This window comes from Macaca fascicularis, chromosome 3, assembly GCF_037993035.2.
Source record: "Macaca fascicularis isolate 582-1 chromosome 3, T2T-MFA8v1.1".
In the NCBI taxonomy this organism is placed as follows: Eukaryota; Metazoa; Chordata; class Mammalia; order Primates; family Cercopithecidae; genus Macaca; species Macaca fascicularis.
The window spans coordinates 192,542,808-192,565,365 of record NC_088377.1 but is presented as its reverse complement, the minus strand read 5'-3'; the positions used below and the strand labels follow the sequence as shown (position 1 = coordinate 192,565,365).

At 53.2% G+C, this 22,558-nt stretch overlaps 1 protein-coding gene across 2 annotated transcripts in view; it reads left to right on the top strand.

Annotated features, from left to right (window-relative positions):
• The first annotated feature begins 5,905 nt into the window (after nt 1–5,905).
• SMARCD3 (SWI/SNF related BAF chromatin remodeling complex subunit D3) overlaps nt 5,906–22,558 on the top strand; it is a 38,488-nt gene continuing 21,835 nt past the window's right edge. For both annotated transcript variants that reach the window (XM_045388096.1, XM_074036375.1), the window contains exons 1-2: nt 5,906–5,971; nt 7,785–7,922. In XM_045388096.1, coding sequence (XP_045244031.1) covers nt 7,884–7,922 — 39 coding nt within the window. In that variant the 5' untranslated portion in view covers nt 5,906–5,971; nt 7,785–7,883. The remainder of the gene's footprint in view (nt 5,972–7,784; nt 7,923–22,558) is intronic.

Below are 22,558 nucleotides of genomic sequence, written 5' to 3'. Positions count from 1 at the left end.
GAGAGGTGAATGGAATCCCCATGGCTATGGTGAAGGGAGATTCCAGGATGACAGCTGTGGGCAGCCAGTCTGATGGGAGATGTTGATTGTGGAGAAGGCTGTACCTATATGGCGGCAGGTTTATGGAAACCTCTGCACTTTCTGCTTAATTTTGCTGTAAATCTAAAACCGCTCTGAAAAATAAAGTCTATTTAAAAAAAAAAAAAAAAAGCTGATCATTAACTCCAGGGAAAACAAAAGGGACCCAGGAAAAAAAATACTCATGGTTTACTATCTGGCTCAGCCAGGGGCAGGTCCAGGTCCAGGTTGTGGGGCCATAAGCTTATACGACTGGGGAGGGGACTATTTAAGAAAAGAAAAACACTAAATAAAAAATTAATCTGATTTAACCTCAGAGCAATTTCTGAACATTTTTTCTTATTTTTTATTTTTTTAGAAATAAGGTCTTGCTCTGTTGTCCAGCCTGGAGTACAGTGGCATGATCAAAGCTCACTGCAGTCTCAAACTCCTAGGTTCAAGCAAATTTTCCGGAATTTTTGACCCAATCTGTGGGGATATTCGAGGGACCATCAGGAATGGGGTGGCAGGTGCTGAAAGTCTTCCGGAAGCAGGATCCAAGAGCTCCAGGAGGTATGGCACCAGTCAGACAGGTTAAGAGCTTTGCCTGCCAATGCCCCATGGCCCAGGACAAGCCCACACCTCCATGAGCATCTCAGAGCCTCCGCCTCAGGCGTGCCCCTTGCTGGCCTTATTTCCCGCCCCACCACACTGGTGGGTCCACAGGCACACCATGCACCATAGCAGCTCAGACTGCTCCTCTCAAGACAGGCTCTCTCCTACCCTTCTTGCCTACAGGTAGTGACTCAATGGTCCCTCAACACTCAGCACCAGGGCTGCCTCTTCTGTGAAATGCCCTCACCCTCCAGCTCGCACTCCTTTCCCCAGTGGCTACCAGTTGAGGGGGAAGAAGTCTGACACATGTGGATTTGAATCCCAGCCCTGCCATGTGTGGGTTATGTGGCCGCAAATATGTCACTAGATCTCCCTGGGCTCTGTGTCCTATCATCTGTAAATGTGAATAATAATGTCCCCCCTGCAGGGCCATTGGAAGATCAAACACTTTTCACAGAGCCCAACAGGTGGTGGGTGAATAAACACTTCTTTCCATCCTTCTGGCATGTTTTCACTTTTGTTTTTTTTTTTTTTGAGATGGAGTCTTAGGCGGTTGCCCAGGCTGGAGTGCAGTGGCACTCGGCTGACTGCAACCTCCGCCTCCCGGATTCAAGCGATTCTCCTGCCTCAGCCTTCCGAGTAGCTGGGATTACAGGCATGTGTCACTATGCCCCGCTAATTTTTGTATTTTTAGTAGAGGAGGGGTTTCGCCATGCTGGCCAGCCTGGTTTCAGACACCTGACCTTAAGTGATCTGCCCGCCTCGGCCTCCCACAGTGCTGAGATTACAGGCATGAGCCCCTGCGCCCAGTCTTCACTTATAATGTTTTTAAAACTTGGTAGAATACACACCACATACAATTTGCCATCTTCACTGTTTTAAGTGTACAGATCAGTGACACTGAAAAATTCACAGTACTGTGCAGCCACCACTGCCATCCACCCACAGAACGCTCCTCATCCTGTGAAACTGAAGCTCAGTGTCCTCATTGCACAGTAACCCCCCTCCCTCAGCCCCTGGCATGTCCCATTCTACTTTCTTTCCTCTGGCATTGGGCCTGGCCTCTGTGACAGCACTAGCCCCTTCTAGCTCGTGTTGCCAGTTGTTAAGAAGTCTTAACCCCACCGTAGGTCAAGCGGCATCTCATTCATCCTCACCCCTATTACCGAGGCACATGTTGACAATAGATGTTCGAGGGGAAAATGCAAAATGAACGAGGGAATGAGCACAGAGAGGGTCACGTGTGGGTTCATGGTTAAAGGCAAAGAGCTTTGTGTCTGATTTTATGTAGCAGGTGCCCAGAATATATTGAAAGTCTAAATGATGACACGAGTGGTTTTTGTAAATGTTTACTTATTTTTTGAATAGGTGAAATATTTGAAATTCAAAAAGGTACAAAAGAATACACAATGGAAAGTCAGTTTCCCCCTAACCCAGTCCTCCAGCTTCACTGGAGGCAACCACTCTGGCCAGTTTCTTCTGCATTTTTCTGGAGGAGTGTACACACACCACATGTGCACACACTCATATGTGTGCATGCACATGTTCACACAGCACACGCTCGCACACTCACATGTGGAAGCATGCTTTACATACTGTTTGCACATCCTGCTTTTTCTCACTTGACAGATCTTTGGAATCCTTCTAAGATCGGTATATGGACAGTTTCCCTGTTGTCTGATAGCATTCATTGAATGATAAATTTATCCTGTCACCTATTTACACCTGCCACAGGATTTATGTCATCTGTCACCTGTTGATGACCATTCAGGCCATTTCTGAATTCTTGCTATACAAGACGTGCTCAGTGAGCAGCCTCGGACACTCACGAATGACTGAATGCCTGAACGTGATCCCTAACCCTAGCCCAGTCTAACCCCTGCCTGGTCTCCCTGGCCCCCAACGCACCCCATCCTCCCAGGACTCCTACCTGCCCCCATGTGGCCATGGCTTGGGATCTTCCTCTTACTCCATGCCAGGTGCTGTGCTGGGCCCTAGAGTGTTTAGGCTGATGGGTCCCAGTCCTATCCTCCCTGGAGCCACAGCTCAGAGGAAGAGACAAATGAGGAAAGAGATATTTAGAAATCGAGTTTGAATGCTGGGATAGACCTGCCGCCCTAACTTTATGTCCCTTCCCCGACACCTGGGGAGCCACAGACTTATCCTTGATAACCTTATCCCCAATCCAGGCTCCCAGGGCAGAGGAGGAGGAAGGGAGGCGGCGGGGTGTGGGGCCAGAGTCAGATGGGACCGAATGCCGATCTGGCTGCTCTTCCCTGCACTACTCAGGCCAGGCCTGTCTGTCTGATGCTGCCTGTGCCCATCTATTCCCCACTGTGTCTTGGCTGTCTTCTCTCCCTCTGGGCCCACTCTGCCAATCCCCATGTCAGGACCCTGCCACCTCACTGTCCTCCTCACTTTTGAAACTAACTAACTGTCTCATTGGAAGGGCTTTTCCACCCTTATTCTGCAAATTAATAGCTGGTGACAGTGGGAGGGGAAGGCAGCATTAAGCCATTCAGATGGTGGGGAGAGGGCAGACACTGCCTCTACACAGGTTATCCTCTGCCCAAAGGAGTGAAGCCAGTGCTGACCTCTGGGCACCAGGGTCTGGATCCCAGGGAGCCTTTTGAGCTTCTTCAAAACCCACCATTCAGAAGCTCTCAGCCTCTCCCAGTTCACTGGACAATGCTCTTTCCACTCAAAATACCCACCCCATCTCTCCCTTCCCTGCCACACCTGCAGTCCAAGCAGTGTCTCCGGGTTTATTTCCTGGGGTTATAAGGCTCTGCACCTCCAAAAACCCCTCATTCAAAGGGAAATGTCTCCAGGAAAGGCAGCAGGGATTTCTCCTTAGCATGGACTCAGGCGCCTTTATGAAAATGCGTACAAGAATCAGTTTTGATGAAGGGCATTAAGTAAGCAAATTTGGTTAAAATGTCCATAGCGGGTCCTCTGAGTAGCCAGAGGTGTAAGAGTGCCTGGGGTAAGGGTCCTGAAGGTAGAAACACAGGCGCTGGGGGAAGGGGCAGGGGAAGGCTGAGAACGTCTTCTCAGGGCTCAGTTTCCTTCCTGTTTGATGTCAGCATGTTTTAAAAGGGGAGTAAAAGCACGAATCACAACAGCCAGATGATGGAAGCATCCCAAGTGTCTCACAGCAAATCAATGGATAAACAACAGTGCAGTGGCTCACACCTGTAATCCCAGCACTTTGGGAGGCCGAGCTGGGTGGATTGCCTGAGCTCAAGAGTTCAAGACCAGACTGGGCAACATGGCGAAACCCCATCGCTACAAAAAATACAAAAACTAGCCTGGTATGGTGGTGTGCACCTGTAGTCCCAACTAGTTAGGAGGCTGAAGCGAGACGATCACTTTAGCCCAGAACTCTGAGGCTGCAGCAAGCCTAGATCATGCCACTGCACTCCAGCATGGGCGACAGAGTAAGATCCCATCTCTAAAACAACAATAACAACAACAACAACAACAACAACAACAGAGGTGTATACACACAATGGAATACATTTCGGCCTTAAAAAGGAAGAAAATTCTGACTCATGTTACAATGTGGATGAACCTTGAAGACATTGTGTGAAGTGAAATAAACCAGCACAAAGGCACTCTATGAGGTACATGGAGTAGTCAAATTTATGGACAGAAAGTAGAACGTGGTTGCCAGAGGACAGGAAGGGGGAAGGGGGAGTTGTTGTTAGATGGATACAGAATTCCAGTTTGGGATGATGGAAAGAGTTCCGGAGATTGATTGTACAACAATGTGAATATACTTTACAATACCTAACATACGCTTCAAAATGGCTAAGATGACAAATTTTACATTATGTTTATTTTATCACAATTAAAAATTTAAAACATGCCGGTTGCGGTGGCTCACGCCTGTAGTCCCAGCACTTTGGGAGGCCAAGGTGGGCAGATCACCTGAGGTCAGGAGTTCGAGACCAGTCTAGCCAATGTGGTGAAACCCCGTCTCTACTAAAAATACAAAAATTAGCCAGGCATGGTGGCAGGTGCCTGTAATCCCAGCTACTCGGGAGGCTGAGGCAGAAGAATCGCTTGAACCCGGGAGGCCGAGGTTGCAGTGAGCCAAGATCGCACCATCACACTCCAGCCTGGGGGACAAGAGAAAGACTTCATCTCAAAAAAAAAAAAAAAATTTAAACAATGAAACATAAATATTTTCAGATGGAGGGATGATAGGAAGGTACCAGAAAGGGAAGGGGTGGAAAAGCTCTGTCTCTGCCTTGGGCCTGCCTATCACCGAGACAAACCCAGGCAGTGCAGAGCCCAGACCCCAAAATACCCCTAAGTGTTGAGGGCGTGGTCTGGCCTGGGGAGTGGCTGGATATCTGGGAGGGCAGAGGTGGGAACCTGAGGGAGAAGGACCTAACCTTGACCTCAGCCTCAGACCATGGGTCCCTGCTGCCTGCCTGCCTCCTACTGGGGGCCTGCCAGGCCCACCTGTCCCCAAATGCTGGCAGGCTCCCTGCCCGCTGGCTGCTTAGGGAGGTGCTCCCACTTCCCCTGCCCTTGCTTGAGCTCTCTAGGGCTCCTTCATTCTTCAGGTAGGCTGGGGTCCCCCTCTGTGCTGGGCACTGTGGAAGCTCAGCCCTGTGAGATCCGGCCCTGGAAGAGCCCATGAGATGGCCAGAGATGGGCTTGTCTGGCTGGAAGTTGGGAAGAGGCTTCTCCAAGCTGCAAAGTTAAGCGTTGAGTACATAAAAGGGGAAGATTGGCATTAGTGAGAACATGGCCCTGAGGCTTGATGGACCCAAAGCCTCCCAGGGTGTGTGTGTGGAGGGTGGGAGCGGGTATGCACATGGGTGCGGGACCTCATCTGGTAATGTCTGCAGTCACATAGAATGATCTGACTCAATCTGTGTGTGAGCGCAACTGTTTGTGTGCCTGTGTGTGCGCGCCCACGTGCATGCGCGTGTGTGGTCCTAGTGTAGGTGATGTCTGCGGCCACACAAGATGCTGACTGCGTGTGTGACTCGTGGGCGTGTAGATGCAAGCACAGACCTACGACACATCTGTGTACAGGCTGAAGATCACAACGGGTCTGGCCAGGGCCCGCCGCTGGGCTCCGAGCTGGCCAGTACACCGACGGTTGGATGGGGCGACGCTTCCTGCTCCGGTCCCTAACTCATTATTAAGCTCCTCGCTCTTTGCAGACGCTCCCTGCGCCTCCCCCGCTCCGGGCTGCAGCGGCGCAGGCGCCGGGCCGAGCCGAGCGCCGAGCCGGGAGCGGGCGGCCGCGCTCCGGGCCGGGGTCCCGGGGGAGCAGGTGAGCGACCCGCGCCGCGCGGCCCCCACGGCCCTTGGCGAAGGCGCCTCCCGGCCGCGCTGCGCCGGCGCCCCCGCCTTCCCTGCCTGGCAGTCTCTGTTCGCCTCTGTTGGCATCCTCCTCCTCCCCCATGCCTGGCATCCCCCTCCTCCTCCTGCCTGGCATCCCTTCTCCTCCCTGCCTGGCATCCCTTCTCCCCCTGCCTGGCATCCCCCTCCTCCTGCTGCCTGGCATCCCTTCTCCCCCTGCCAGGCATCCCCCCTCCTTCTCTTGCCTGGCACCTTCCCCTCACCTGGCACTTCCCCTCCTCCCTACCTGGCATCCCCTTCTCCCTTCCTGGCATCTTCCTCCCCTCCTCCTTTCCAGGTATCTCCCCTACTCCTGACTCTTTCCGTCCCCCCGCCTGGCACCTCCCTCCACCCCCACCCCAACCTGGTACCTCTTCCTCCTACCCCTTCCTTGCACCTCTTCCCTGACTGGCAGACTCCCATTCAGCCCCTCTGTGACAGCACCTCCTCCCCATCACTGCCTGGCATCTTCCCCTCCTTCCCTCTCCAGTACCTTCCTATCCTCCTTCCACCTGCATCTCCCCTCCTTCCCTCGTCTGGCACCCTCCTGCCTGGCACCTTCCCCTCCTCCCCCTGTCTGGCACCACCTCCTCCCATTGCCTGTCACCTCCCCCCTGCCGAGCACTTTCTCAACCTGCTCCTGCCTTGCATGCTCTGCTTCCTACTCCCCCTGTCTGGCACCTTCCCTCCTTCCCCTGCCTGGCATCCTCTCCCTCCTTCCCCTACCTAGCACCTTCCCATCATTCCCCTGCCTGGCACCTTCCCTGTCTCCACTTGCTACCGTCTTCCCTGGATACCCCTCTCCTATTCAGGTTGTCCCTCTGTCCCCCACCTTCCTGCAGGGCACTTCCTCCCAACCCTGGGCTGGTAACCCCTCCCCTATTGCATCGTCCTCTCATCCTCCCCTCCCACTGTGTCTCCCAGACCCCACCAGCTCTCCCATCCCCAGCACTCCCTGTCTCCAGCCTCCTCCCTTCTCATCCCCTTTCCTCCCAACCCTAGTCAGGGTTCATCCATCCGCAGCAGCCCCTTTTGTCCACATGGCTTAACCAGACCCTGAGCCACTCCCAAGCCCCACCTCTGTCACCCACACCCCACTCCTACAGCACTGCTCTCTTCTTGGCTCCCATGCCCCACGGTCTGCTCAGGGACTTCAGTTCATACGTTGGGTCCTGACCCAACAAGCTGGAGACCTTCCTGCTCTTCCAGCAAGGAAGGAAGCAGGGCAGGACTGGACAGAGCAGGCACTAGCAGGGACCAGGAGAGAGGTGCCTAGGCCAGCCAGTGGTCATGGAGCAGGCTGACTACCTGCCTGCCACCTCTGGAGTCCCTCCGTGCCCCTGGGCTCCAGGACCATCCCGGTTACCATCCTGACCTGCCCTCTGGTCTTTGCCTCCAATGCCCAGCTCTCTCCCTCCAACCATTGCCACACCCCAAAAACTGGCCTCTCCAGTCAGGCTTTGGGCTCTGCCTGGGGTCCCTGCTCTGTCTTTCAAGTTCTTTGTCCCGCAGGACCCTGGGGCCGGTATCTGTCTGCTCCCCGCACATAGTGCTCCCACCCACTCCCTGCCTTGTGCCACCCTAGACCCAGCTGGCCTGTGCTGGTTGCCTCCATCCTAGCCCCTCTGTTCTGCACAGCTTCCTGGCTTCCTCTGACCTCTGCTCCAGGGAGTTTGGCTTCTTCCCAGCCTCCCGAGGCCTCCTTGAATCTACCTTGGGGCTCAGGGTGTGACCTCTCCTTCCAGATCCTCAGAATGGCCCTTGGTGCTACAGGCGCAGTGGGCTCCGGGCCCAGGCACCGAGAGGGCACTGGATGACTCTCCAGGTGCAGGACCCTGCTGTCTATGACTCCAGGCCTTCAGCACCCACCCACCGTGGTACAGGTAGGTGCCTCCTCCCCTGCCAGCCCAGGAGCAGGAGCTCTGGGCCCCATGGAGAGTCGGCCAGCCCTTGGCCCCTGCTCCCACCACATGGCCCCTCCTGCCCATGGCAGGGCCTCTCTGTCCCTCTCCCCACCCCTGCTGACACCTGTCATTAATGTCCTTCCCTCCATCCCACACTCCCTTTTCTGTGTGCCCTCTCACCTCCTGGTGTCCTTAGGTCCTGCCTCTCAAAGCTGTTCTGAGCCAGGGACAACTAGCCTGAAACCAAGTTTTGGGTTCATGTGAGCATAGTCTGGGCTCTGGCATGCTCCACTTCCTCCCCACCCAGACACCCAGACAACACCCCATCTCCTCTCACTGTGCATGCAGAAGCGTACGCATACGTGCACATGCTCACATGCACACACACCACATGCTCTCTGCGAGCTGGAAGGAACCTGCTGATTCCTTGGCACAACTTGTGCTCAGAAACCTCTAAAAACCCTGCAGGGCCCCAGGCAGGGTTCTGCTTGTGGCAGGAGGGAGGTGGCAGTCGTCTATTGCACAGCCCGCGGTGGGAGCCAACCCTGCCCTGGCCCAGGCGCACCTCTAGCTCTGATGTACTCTGGGACCATTGCTTGCTTGTAGGGCCCTCCTAAGCCTCCTCCCCAAGGAGTGAGAGGAAGATGGTCTGCACTTGTCCGCATCAGTCCCCCCTTGTCCAGAAGGACACACTGAGGCTCTGGGCAGAAAAGTCACCTGCCCCAGAGCCCCACCCAGCATGGTAAGGGGTCGGATCTGAAGTCTGGTCTGAGCTCTGCCTGCCCAGCCCCACCCATCATCACGCTGGCTGGCCTTACCGGTGGGAGGCACCTGGCAACAGGGTAGGTGCTGTCAGGGCCTCAAGGCACGTGGAGCCCAGTCCCTGTCCTCAGGGCCTGCAGCCTTGGAGAGCAGCCTTGGCAATCGGGCACAAAGGGCCACAGACCACACAGGCCTCAGAGCACTGAGGAGGGAGATGTCAGGAAAGTCCTGGAAAGGTGCAATTGGAAATGACTCAGAGGAGCCTGAGGTTCGGGGAGGCCTGGGGCTGTGGGCAGAATGAGAGTGCTTTCTGCTTCTCCTTCCTCAGAAGTTGGCAGAGGAACTCATCCTCCTGCCAGGCTGCTCTGAAGGCCAGGGACAGCCCTGTTCCCCTTCAGACTCCCCCAGTGCCCCTCCTCCTCCAGTGAGGTGCAGGCCCAGGGAAAAATGGGGCAGAGCACCGGCTGCTGGGGAATCTGGCCTGGCCCAGAGGATCCAAGCCACACAGGGCAGCAGCAGGCACCAGTCACCTGGTACCCATCACCAAGGAAACACGCCTGGTGCCGCCATGCCTAGCCCCACACCTGAAGCCCTGGGCCACCTGCAGGAAGGTCAAGGCCTCCAAGCAAAGGTCCCACCCTCATCCCCAACACCTCCCCAGCACCTGAGGTGAACTGGGGACTGGTTGCTCAGTTTGTGGTGGTTGGTGTTTTTGCTGAAATTCATAAAGAAAAGGTGTGAGCTAATATATTAAACCAAGCACTCTACAGTTCTGGGGTGGCCGAGGGTAGAGGCCAGGTTGAATAGGGGGCAGGCTGATGGGAGGCAGCTAAGCTTCCTGGGGGGGTGCACCTGAAGTGGTCCCCCACATGGAGAGTCCTCCTGATACTTGACATGCACTGAGTTAGGCCCTAAGGGGCTCCCCAGCAGCAGTTGGTGGGAGCCCTGGGCTGTTCCAGACCTTTCCTGAAGGGTCACTGAGGATGGGCACAGGGGAGGAGGGCAGGGGAGGCCTGCGAAGATTGGAGTTGGGGCCCTGGGGCAGTAGGTCCATCCTTGTGACACCTGGCCCCAGAGTGGCCCTGGCCATGAGTCAGAAGCCCCAGCTCCAAGAGTGACAAGGTGGGCTAAGTTTGGCACTTTATTTTGGAATCGCATTAACATGCAATCGGCGGTGTGCGTTGCAGGCTTTTGGCAGCCAGGCAGGCACTTGGGCATTTGGATGCTGACAGGCCTGGTGCTAGTGCCTAGGCATCCGTCCTCACCCCAAGCTGGCAGTGTGATTGCAAGTGATTAGTGAGAATTAAGTGGTGGAGGTAATGAGCTAGAGGTGTCACCGGGAGGAGGCGGAGACACCCCTCAGGGATGAGTGGACTTCCCTCAGCTGTGGCTGGACTCAGAACCATCTGGGGCCAAGCTGAGGCCACCGCCTGCTTCTGACGGGTACTTGGCTGAGGGACGTCTTGTAGGGACCATTGCTGTGTCCCCCGGTGCTCCTTGCTAATGAGGGGTGTGGGAATCCTTGGTGACTCATAAAGGACCATAGGGGAGGGCTGATCACTTCGGCCAGGCCCACCTTTTGGGATAGCACGTTCTGTTTATTGACTTTCCAAGCTGTGACACCAATTCTTGGCACCCTACACTTACTTCCAGGGATTTCAGAACGTGCCTCATGAGCATGCGCCCCACACAGGCCTCCTACTGGAACTTAAAAACTTGGACCATCTCCCACGTGAACCTTTTTCCCAGACCGAAGAGCGTTCTGGGCAAATGCCCTGGAGTGAGGGACACTGTGCCATGAGGGAGGGAGAGGAAGACACAGGGAGGTGTTCTTATGCTCTGCCTCATCCTGAAAAGGGTTTCAGGTAGTTTTCAAAGATACATATAGTGAGGAAACGGAGACGGAGATAGAGTACAGAAAACATGGTGCCGCCTAGGATGTGGCTGCGGCACCAGATGCAAACCATGAGGCCCAGAGACCCTGATGCGAGCAGAGAAGCAAGCAATTACATGATTTACACTGTGCATAAGATAAAAAATCAGACAACTTGCTCAAATCACTGTGATTTCTGGTCCCGAGCCCTTGGGAGGTCTCTCCTGTATGAGGAAATGAAGGGGATACCATGTGACAGAGCTACGCAATGTTCTCAACAATGTCACAACTGCTTCCTAGGGCTAAGGCAAGGACCAACACAATACTGCCCAGCCATAAACATATTGGTAATATTGCTTAACCCAAACTTAAAATTCGGAGCAACTAGAGGAGTGCATTACTACCTTCAGGAAATACCCTCTTTCTCTTTTGTAAGAGACAGGGTCTCACACTGTTGCTCAGGCTGGAGTGCAGTGGTATGATCATGGCTCACTGCAGCCTCGAACTCCTGGGCTCAGGTGATCCTGCTTTAGCTTCCTGAGTAACTGGGACTACAAGCACAAGCCACAATGCCCCCTAGCTTTTGCTCTTTTTGTTTTGTTTTTATTTTAGTAGAGATGAGGTCTCACTATATTTCCAAGGCTGGTCTCAAACTCCTGGGCTCAAGCAGTCCTCCCACTTCAGCCTCCCAAAGTGCTGGGATTACAGGCATGAGCCATCGAACCTGGCCAGGAAATACTCTGTATGTTGATATTTACAACCATGTTTCTGATAAATATCAGGCAGCAGGAAGATTTATTTAAAATTGGAAATTAAGTACAGTCACATTCTCCAGTAGGGGTAATATCCTTATAGGAAATAAAGAACTCCTTCAGCACGTAGGCCCCACAGGTGAGTTTGGGTATGAGGAGGGACCAGCCCTGGTCTTTCCCCACAGGTCCTGAACCCATGCAAAAACAGGCACAGGCCTCAGTTAACTTAAGTGCAGGGAAAGTCGAGCTGAAGAGAGGCTTGAACCTGAGGCCCAAGTGTTGTCCTATTTCCTAACCTGGGTTTGCTTACCTGGGCACGGGAGCAGAAGGAGATGATCTGTGTCCTAAAACAGACTCGCCTGGAAGGGGAACACTGGCCACAGGATAAGCAGCTTTGCCTTCAGCACCTTTACCCCACCCTCCCGGGAGAAGGATCGTCCAGCTGGCGCAGGCCCTTACCACCTCATCGGACAGAGCCTCCTCCCACAGGGAAGAAGGGTGGGGAGAGGGCCAGGGTCATTCCAGCATCTCCTCTCCTGGGAATAGAGTACATTTTCCTTGTGAACACGTGAAGACAAGGGAGTAGGACCCCTCTGCGGTGGGGTGGACGGGCCACATTGCTGAACAGTGACCTCGAGGCTCAGGTCCAGACCTGGAATGACCAAGTCCACCCCCTTTCTTATCTCTCCATTGGAACAATTACCACATCCTTTTATTTGATGTTATTTCCTAGATAAGTGTCAATTCCATCCGCTCCTGATTGCCCACGTCACCGCCCTAGTCCATGCACTGTGGTCTTCTGCCGCCATCTGAGTGCCGCATACTCAGCCTTGCCCCTGCATCAGACCCCAGCCCAGCACTGTAACCAGAATGGGCTTCCTAAACACAAATTTGATTTGTTCCGCCTTCCACTTCCTTGTGGCTTCATTCTTGTGCCCTCACTCAGGGCCCTCACACCTGCTGTTCCCTGCACCTCCGACACCCTTCCCAGCTCCCTTCACCTGGCTAACTGCACTCATCTTGAAGTCTCCACTTCAGTTCCACCTCTTGCAGGGAGTCTTTCTCCCACCCCTGCTTGGGCGTGAGGGCCACCCACTCTTTTCTGTCTTGCAGCACCTACCAAAGAGTCTCATGCTGAGCTGTAGGGCTCCTTAAAGGCATGGCTGCATCTGTCTTGTTCCACACAGTACAGAGAAATATTTCTTGAATGAATGAACAGATGTGTGAGGCAGTGGACAGAGAGGGGATGGTTCTATGGCTGATTCTAAAATGAGCCCCAGATCCCTCTTGGTGCTGTCAGCGTCACCCTCTCAACACTACCACGATGCAAGGGGGGGCCTTTCTTGCCTGCCAGCCTTGTCCTGCTGTTGCCCGAGCTGCCCCACGCCCCGCGCCCAGCAGCCCTCCCTCCTGTAACTCCGTGGTTGGAGGAGTGCTCCATGCTCATTCCCTCTTCAGTTATTCCCGTGGTGAAGGAGAATGTCACTCCCTCTGACCTTGGTTTTGCCTTTTGGAGTTGCAGGGAGAAACCCCTTTCTCCCTCCAAGCCATCTGACCACCTTTCAACATTTGGAGGCAGTTTTCCCACAGGACCTGTGTCTCCGCCCGGAACATCCAGCTCTGGCTCTTTCAAAGATTCACTGTCTTTGTGCCCCCTGGGGAGCATTGGAGATCCCCCCCAAGGCCATGGCCCACGCTTGGAGCCACCTGGGCCTGTGCTAGAAGGTGAGCTCTCCCTCTCCAGCCAGACAGATGAGGAAAAGGTACTCAGTTTTCTGAGTGACATGTCTCGTCTGTAGAATGGGACATCATGCCCTTCTATAAAGAAGCAACAGTGATGCCAGACCTTCTGCACAATGCCTGCATTCACCAAGCGCCCCTTGCCACTGCAAGTGTTCACATGGGATGCTGAGTGCTGTCCCTGCTCTAGGTGTCATCTGCGTACCCCAGAGCACCATCTAATGCCACTGATGCCTCCCTTGGTTGCAGGTCCCAGCCTGCCATTCATGCTGCCTGCTTATACCACTGGCCACCACCCAGGCACCCAGCAGTCCATTCTTCCTGTTCCATATCTGTCAGCCCCAACATGGAGCTATCTTAGCTTTAGCCCATCTTTCCAGCCCACAGCTCCCATCTAGCCTGGTGCAGTCTGCAGGTGTGAGAGGCCTGTCTTCTTTGCCTTTCATAAAGTTTTTCATTGGAAAAAAGAAAAAGTGAGTCAGCAGGGCCCAGGAGAGAGCCCTGTGGTCCCTGGAGATGGCTCAGGGTGGGCCGGCAGCTGAATCCACAGCAGGGGCCTCGAGGGTGGGTGGGCTTGAAGGAGGTGCCAGTGGGTGGGAAGGTGCCCCCCGTGGGGGCCTAAGTAGATGCAAGAGAAGCTGAGCTCCAGTTTCAGGTCTACAGCACCTACTCCACTCTCCCCAGCAGGAAGCAGCACTGTACTTTTGCCTTTTCATGCCTCAGTTTCCCCTCTAACTCCCCCTGCACCATCACCTCACTTGCATCTTACCCAGGCCTCTTCCTTCAGAAGAAAATTCTGTCTTTGAGACACTTTTGAGCCATTCAGTGGACAGAGATGTCTCCCCCTGCCACCCGCCACCCACCAGCACAGCCCCTACCTCAGATTCAAGAGCAGCTGCCACAAACACAGTGACCTGCAGGAAGTGCAAGAGTGAAGTGGCTGGGGGCAGAGTAATAGCAGCCAGTAGAGACTGAGGGCTCATTGTAGGCTTTGAGAACTAGTTCAAGAATTTTAGGCCAGTCGCAGTGCTTCATGCCTGTAATCCCAGCACTTTGGGAGGCCAAGGCAGGAGGATCGCCTGAAGCCAGGAGTTCAAAACCAGGCTGGGCAACAAAGCGAGACCCCATCTCTACATTTAAAAAAAAAGAGAGAATTTTATGTGGTTTAATTTATCCTAGCCACAACACTATAAGGTAAGTGCTGTTACAATCATCATCACTCTAGATAAGGAAACTGAGGCACAGGGCATGAAGGAACTTTCCCAGTGGTCAAGGCAAGAGTCCCAACTGGTGTCTCTCCACCACATTTAGCCCTCAGAAATTTGCTGTGCCCAAACCTCAGGGGCCCTCACAGGGATAAGACAGCCACCCCTTTATTCAGGGTCTCAACCCAGCCCCTCCTCTTTTGCCCCCAGCACTGAGGCTCACAGTCAAAGACCATTTATCATCTCACACACAGCCTGTTCCACTCATTGACTGTCACTGCTGTGCCCCTAGGAGTATCTGAGTTTGCAACCCCTAAAATAGGGAATGGGGAGGAGATGTGGCAAATGGGAGGGCTCTCGCCCCTCTGAAAAGGTACAGCCCCTTCTCAGCTCCACCTGATTGTCTCTAAGTGGACTGGTGGTCTGGTCTTGCCAAATTTCTCATTTTTTTTAGAGATTCTGGAAATCTGGCTTTGATGCGAAATCTCTCAGTCTTTAAGGTTGGTGTCTAATTAAAGTGTTTAGGACACAGTGAGGGCTGAGCAAAACCTGTCTGCCCTGCCCAGTTTGTAACACTCACCTTGAGATCTCCTTGCCTGCCGCTTGTCCCCTTCCCTCCCTTCTATCCCCTAGCCCAGAAAACAAACCAGCATTTCTCACTGAGAACTCAGGGCCCCCAGTTTGAGAAACACTGCATTAAGAATTGCTGTCACTTTATTGGTTTGTTTGTTTGTTTATTTATTTATGGGACAGGATCTCGGCTCCATCGCCTAGGCTGCAGTAGTGGTGCGATCATGGCTCACTGAAGCCTCAACCTCCTGGGCTTAAGCAGTTCTCCCACCTCAGTGCCCCACGTAGCTGGAACTACAGGTGTGCACCACCACACCCAGCTAATATATTTGAATTTTAGTAGAGAGGAGTCTTGCTATGTTGCCCAGGCTGGTCTCCAACTCTTGAGCTCAAGCAATCTGCCCACCTCAGCCTTCCAGAGTGCTGGCATTACAGGCTTGAGCCACTGCACCTGGCCTGCTCTCGCTTTAGTTGGCTTCTTGTCAGCTACATTATAATTACAATGAAATTATAAACAAAATGCAGAGTCTTTTCAAAAACTTGAGGACCCTCTCCCACAACAGACCCGAATCCCAGTTTGAGAAGCAGTGCTCATAAATCCTCATGATGACTGCTAATGGGAAGGGCGGGGCTGTTGTAGAATCCCTCTCAACTTGTCTGTGTCTTAACTTAAACCCAGAGTACCAACCCCTGAGGACTTCAGAGTACATTTGATAACGAATGGGGGAGCAGTCAGATAGTGACTCAAAAAGAACATGGACCTTATGATCAGAAAACAGGAGTTTGGGCCGGGCGCGGTGGCTCAAGCCTGTAATCCCAGCACTTTGGGAGGCCGAGACGGGCGGATCACGAGGTCGGGAGATCGAGACCATCCTGGCTAACACGGTGAAACCCCGTCTCTACTAAAAAAATACAAAAAACTAGCCGGGCGAGGTGGTGGGCGCCTGTAGTCCCAGCTACTCGGGAGGCTGAGCCAGGAGAATGGCGTGAACCCGGGAGGCGGAGCTTGCAGTGAGCTGAGATCCGGCCACTGCACTCCAGCCTGGGCGACAGAGCGAGACTCCGTCTCAAAAAAAAAGAAAAAAAAAAAAAAAAAGAAAACAGGAGTTTGAGCCTCACTTTCGACACTAACTTGCCCTCCAGCTCTGAGTCAGTCTTTAAAGAACTCTCTACGCCTTGTGTTCCTGTCTTTAAAATGGATATAGTAATAGTCATCCTTTCAGCTTCCTGGAGTGTGGAGAGAACCAAATTGGATAATGCATGTTGAACTATTTTGTAGGCTAAGCTCCATGAAGCTCTATGTGTTAATTTGGAGGTGTTTGACAAAGTGTTTCCCTATATCTTTAGGGTATGATACATAAACGTGGGCTGGATGCAGTGGTGTGCCGATAAATGTTTAACAACTGGCTCTTGGCAGGATGGGGCGTGGGAGCAGAGTTCCGGCTTGTATCGTTCGCCAATTCCTGTGGTATAAATACCACTAGCTGAGTGCAGTGGCTGAAGCCTGTAATCCCAGCGCTTTGGGAGGCCACTTTGGGAGGCTCACTTAACGCCAAAAGTTCAAGACCAGCCTAGGCAACAAAGCAACACCCCATTTCTACAAAACATTTTAACAGTTAGCCAGGCATGGTGGCATGCACCTATAGTCTTAGCTACTCAGGAGACTGAGGCAGGAAGATGGCTTGAGCCCAGGAGGTCCATGCTGCAATGAGCCATGATCACACCACTGTACTCCAGCCTAGGCAATAGCCAGACCCTATCTCAAAAAAAAAAAAAAAAAAACCTCCCACAGTGGCTGATGTTCTGACATGACACACTAGCATATTGCTGGCTGGATGTTACTATCACTGGGCAAATTTGCTGAGAATTGAAGAAAGACTAAGCCCCAAAGGGTGTACATTAGTCTGGAGAGAGAGCCTTGTCTTGCTTCCTGTCCCTTTCTCAATACATTCAGCAAAGATTTAGATGCAGATTGATGGTCACACTCACTGGATTTATGAATGACACACAGCCAGAAAAGATGGTGAATATTTGGATATTTTGAATTAATATTCAAAAGCTGTCAACATTCACCTTCTAAGAATTATGGGCTAATTCTTAGAAGATGAATATTAACAGGAGTAAATGTTAAGTGTCCCTTCTTGAGACAAAAAGACAACTTTACAAGTAGGGGATAGGGAGACATGTTTTGCATAGAGTAGGAAAAAAAAATTGGCTGGGCGTGGTGGCTCACGCCTGTAATCCCAGCCTTTTGGGAGGCTGAGGTGGGCAATCATTTGAGGTCAGGAGTTTGAGACCAGCCTGGCCAACATGGTGAAACACTATCTCTACAAAAAATACAAAAATTAGCCAGGCATGGTGGCACACGTCTGTAATCCCAGCTACTCAGGAGGCTGAGGCATGAGAATCGCTTGAACCCTGGAGGCGGAGATTGCAGTAAGCCGAGGTCGCGCCACTGCTCTCCAGCCTGGGCAATAGAGCGAGACTCTGTATCAAAGAAAGAAAGAAAAGAAAAGAAAAAAAATGAGGTTAAATTGACAATAAGGTCAGTTCAAGTCCACAGTGCAATGAGTGATTACCAAAGAGTGATACATTAATGGCCATGATGACTTTACTCAGTACTCTGTGACTTAAAGAGAATTTTCACATATGGCAAATCATTACTATTTTGCTATGCACAATAACCCGGTGAGAGAGGTAAGATGATAAATGCCCACTGATGAGGAGACTGAGATCAGAGAGGTTAATGGTGACTTGGCACTTTTATACTCCTGTCAACGGATGATGGAATAAAGGCTCAAACTCAGGCCTTCTGGCCTGGATTCTGCCCCGTGCTTTGCACCCTGCTCGGAGGGCTTGCTTTCATCAGGCAAACCAGAGGATGTTCCGAGGGGAGGCCCAGGTGGTAGGTGGACTAGCAGGCAGGTCTCATGACGACCACCCTGGGAGTCCTGAAGAGCAGGCTGTGGGGGTGTTGGGTCACTAGGGCCACCCCAACAAAGGACCACAGACCTGGAAGCTTAAACAACAGAGATTCCTGGTCCCAGTGTGGGAGGCTGGAAGTCTGAAATCAAGGTGTCAGTGAGGTTGGTTCCTTCTGAAGGCTGTGAGGGAGGGATCTGTCTCAGGCCTCTCTCCTTGGCTAGAAGTTGAGCATCCTCTCCCTCTGTCTCTACATCATCATCTCTCTGTGCAAGTCTCTGTGCCCAAATTTCCCTTTCTTGTAAGGACACCAGTCCTATTGGATGAGGGCCCACCCTAATGACCTCATTTTAACTTGATTACCTCTTTAGCGACCCTATCCCCAAATAAGATCACATTCTGATATATTAGGGGTTAGGACTCCAACATATGAATTTTGGGAGACACAGTCAGTTCATCCCATAGCAGGGGTACTCTTACAGGTGCCTTCAGAATTTGGAGATGTGTCTTACAGAGGAGCAAGATGGTCAGAGCCTCAGGGAGCTGATGGGGTTCAAAACCCTGGGCTACCCCCATCACAGGAAGAACCAAGGCCCCGAGGGACAGGTCGACTCCCTGCCACTGTCCAGTCCTTGGGCCCCTGGGCTGCTGGAACACTAGTGCCCCACCTGGCTCCATGAAGAGCCAGAGGGCAGCCTCCAGCCTCCTGTTCCGGCAGTTACCCTGGGCAGTCAGTATGCCACCTTCCCAGCTAGTCCTGGGCCTGGCCCCACGGTCTGCTCCCCCTCCGCCACCACCACCACTGCTGCTGCTCCATGCTGGCTTCCGACGCTGCCTCCAGCAGAGGCTTGGGCCCAGCTCCGCTGGACTCCCCAGAACTCCATGGATCCCACCATTGACCTCCTCACCTCCACATCAGGGAGAAGGAGGTGGCCTGCTGAGGAGTTAGGTGTTTAGCGGGTGATTGCCTCCGTCCTCCAGAGGAACTCCCACAGTTCCTACCCTAGGCGCTGGCCTGGCCTGGCCTGGTGGCTTCTTGTGTGAGACCATCTTCAGAGCACTCATCTTGGGCTTTGGAATGGCTTACAATCATGCTCTCCTCTTCCAACACCCTGTGCCAAAAGCCACTGCACATCCTGGGGCACTTTCCAAGGCAGGAGCTGACATTAGCTCCTCTCTGTTTCGGGGCAAAATCCTGACTTTGGCCCGGTGCGGTGGCTCACACCTCTAATCCCAGCACCTTGGGAGGCTGAAGCAGGCAGATCACTTGATATCAGGAGTTCGAGACCAGCCTGGCCAACATGGCGAAACCCCGTCTCTACTAAAAATATAAAAATTATCCAGGTGTGGTGGTGGGCACCTGTAATCCCAGCTACTCAGGCGGCTGAGGCAGGAGAATCGCTTGAACCCGGGAGGCAGAGGTTGCAGTGAGCCAAGATCACACCACTGCACTCCAGCCTGGGCAACAGAGTAAGACTATGTCTCGAAAAAAAAAAAAATCCTGTCATCAGGAACCTGACCTTCAGACCCAGTGGCTGATCATAGCAGGTCAAGAGAATGGCAGGTGCAGAGGTCCTGAGGTGGGCAGGGACCCAGTGAGTTTGAGGACCAGATAGGGACTGGCGGAGCTGAAGGCACCCACAAGGTGGAGTCAGCCCTGTGAGCCCCGGCAAGGAATGTGGATTCTGTCAGTGCCGTGAAACCATTGTCAGATCTTAAGCAAGGATGTACTATGGTCCTCACTGCATTTTTTAAAAGATCACTCTGGCCATGCTGTAGAGAGAGACAGAATGGAGAGATGGGACAATCAGTGCAGAAGAAAGATAGTGCTGGCCTGGACCAGGGTAGTGACAGAAAAAATGCAGAGACCACTGGGCTTGAGAGAGCAGATAACAGTGAAACTAATAAAATTTGCCTATGGATTAAATATGAGGGCCAAGGGAGAAGAGGATGTTCATAATAACAACCACAGAGCAGCATGGAAAATGGCTGGACCCTGGAGTTGGGCTGAGGGAATTGGATGGCTCGAAAGATATGGCGATGTAGATGGGCAGGATTGAGGTTTGGAGGGACAAGAGGGACATTCTCCAAGGTGGAACCTGGGGAGGGCAAAGAGAGGGCTTTGAGGCTGGTGAGGAGGCCTCCTTGGTGAAAGTGGTAGGGCCTTGGTGGACACATGGCCATCCTGCCTCTCTTTCCCCTCCCTCCCCAGCTGCCTCCCAGGTTTGAAGTTGTGGTTATAGCTTCAGCCTTGATTTAAATCCCTCAGAACACCCCTTGGCATTTTTTTAATAAAAAAAAAAAATCCGTTTAGCAGGAGTGTCTGGCACATTCCACTTCTTCCCATCAAGTCTGCCCACAGCCTCTGGGCTAGGATCTGGGCTAGACACAGGCCACCCGGATGAAAATCCCAGCTCCACCCCTACCAGCTCTGCAACCTTGCACCAGTCATTTTGCTTCCTTAGGCCCCAGTTTCCCCACTTGTTAGGTGGATTAAGGATTGTCCTCGCAAGGTAGGGGGACTGTGGACTTGAACTGAGCTTGGAACAAACAGTGGCTGCTCACAATAAGAGCCGTGTGTGCTGGCTTCCCTGTCACTAGTTTTAGCCTGCTGGGCTCTGCAGGGCACCTGTCCTGCCCTTTCCACTATTCATGACTCTCGCCAAGATAAAGCACGAGTCTTGGGTGCCTCTCCCCTGACCTTCACAGAGGTGCCCAAGGAGGCAGAGCCCCTGAGACCCACAGTACCCCATACCAGCCTTGGGCATCCTGCCCAGCTGGGGCTTTCCCTGGCTGCACTCAGGGTCCTGCTTAGGTGTCGCTACTCTGAGACACCTGTTGGGGTAGCCCTGCCCCACCCTGTTAGGGTCCCCTCCTCCCTGCTCCCGCAGGGCCCTCTGGACACACCTGGCACAAAAGCCTCTATCCATCTTGTCTTTCTCAGTGACCACCAGGTCTCACAGGCGGAGGCCATGTCATGCATGTAAATGGGCAGCGCTTCCCAGGAGCCGTCCCAAAGGAGGTGCTCACTAAACGTGTACAGAGAACAGAAGGCAGAGGAGCGCACGGGGTGGGAGAAGGCCCTGCTTTTCCTCAGATGCCGTTATCAGCAGTTCCCAAACCTCTGCTTTTCTAGGCCGTAACTGGCCTTACAGTGTCTTTTTAAATTTAAGTCCCAAAGCTGGGCATGGTGGCTCATGCCTGTAATCCCAACACTCTGAGTGGCCGAGGTGAGAGGATTCCTTGAGCCCAGGAGTTCGAGATCCACCTGGGCAACACAGCAAGACCTTGTCTCTACAAACAATTTAAAAATTAGCCGGGCATGGTGGCACGTGCCTGTAGTCCCAGCTACTCAGGGGGCTGAGGTGGGAAGATAGCTTGAGCCCAGGAGGTCCAGGCTGCAGTGAGCTGTGATCACACCACTGCACTACAGTCTAGACGACAGAGCAAAACCCTGTCTCAAAAAAAAAAAAAAAAGTTTAAGTGCAGTGGATGTGCTAACGTGTGGTGGCTTCTGAATGTCTCCCTCCTGTCCTGCAGCCCGAGCTGCAGCCCCCACAGCTCAGTTGCGGGACCACAGGTTTCCCACGGCATAACCCCCTGCACGCTAACACCACTTGTGGCTGTTCTCTGCCCAAGGAAGGGTCCAGTGGTTTGAGTAGACCCCACACTTCCCGCAGGGCTCCCAGAGCTGCCGTAATTAGCCACTCTGAATGATCACCTGGCTGGCTTCTAAAAGTGGCAGCTCGGCCCTCACCTGTACCCGCCGTGGCGTTTGTGATGAGCCTGCCACTGAAGGGTTCTGAGAGCTCCCTGGTTCCACTGCGCCCCACCCTAGCTGGGGGTTGGTTGGAAGCAGGATCATTCAAGTCTGGGAGATAAGACAGATGAGCAGCAGCCGAGGCCACAGGGAATCCAGGCTGTGGGACAAGCAGGCAGGACCGTTGGGAAGCTGATGCTAACAGCTGCTGCTCGTTAAGTGTTGACCCTGTGCCAGGCACTGTGCTGAATCCTGCACATGCTCAACCACATTTTAATCCTCACATCCACCCGTGTATCACGTGAGAGACCCCCAGTTTTGCAGATGGGGAAATTGAGGCTCCGACAGGTCAGGTAACATGATCAGGGTTATGATCACTCAGTGACTGGGTGGGGTTTGAACCCAGAACTAATTGACTCAAGGGCTGTGGTTCTCAACCCTGGGGCAATTTCACCCTCCAGGGACAAGGGTCAACATCTGGAGATATTTTGTTTGCCACACGGTAAAGAATAGAGGCCAGGGATGCTCCTAACATCATACAGTGCACAAGGCAACCCCCACAATAAAGAATCATCCAGCCCGAGATGTCAGCAGTGCCAACTGGAGAAACCCTGTTCTAGAATCCAGGCTAGGAGCCATCACACTGTGGACTGCAGAGACCCTGCCCAGGGCAGTGGGTTCAGGCAGGGGTGGAGAGCATAGCTAGCCTTAGTTACAAGGGTTTGCCGAGAGCAGGCCCCAACACCTGCCGCCTCCCCACTGCCTGCCCCATGGTGAGTCTTCACGAGACTTCTCGGTGCCACTGTAGCCATTTGAGCCCCAGAGTAAAGTCTGCTGAGTTACCAGTGTGCTGTGTGGGGCCGGCAAGAAGCTGAGCTTCCTGTGAAGTCCTTGGTCATGGACAAGCCTCACAAGCCCCATCTCTTCTCAATCCCACTTACTTTTGCCTGGTTCTCCAAGAAATTGGTGGTCCACTCGGCATAGACAGAGTCTGTTGCTGTTCTCATCGCTTCTCCTACCCCTCTTAAGGG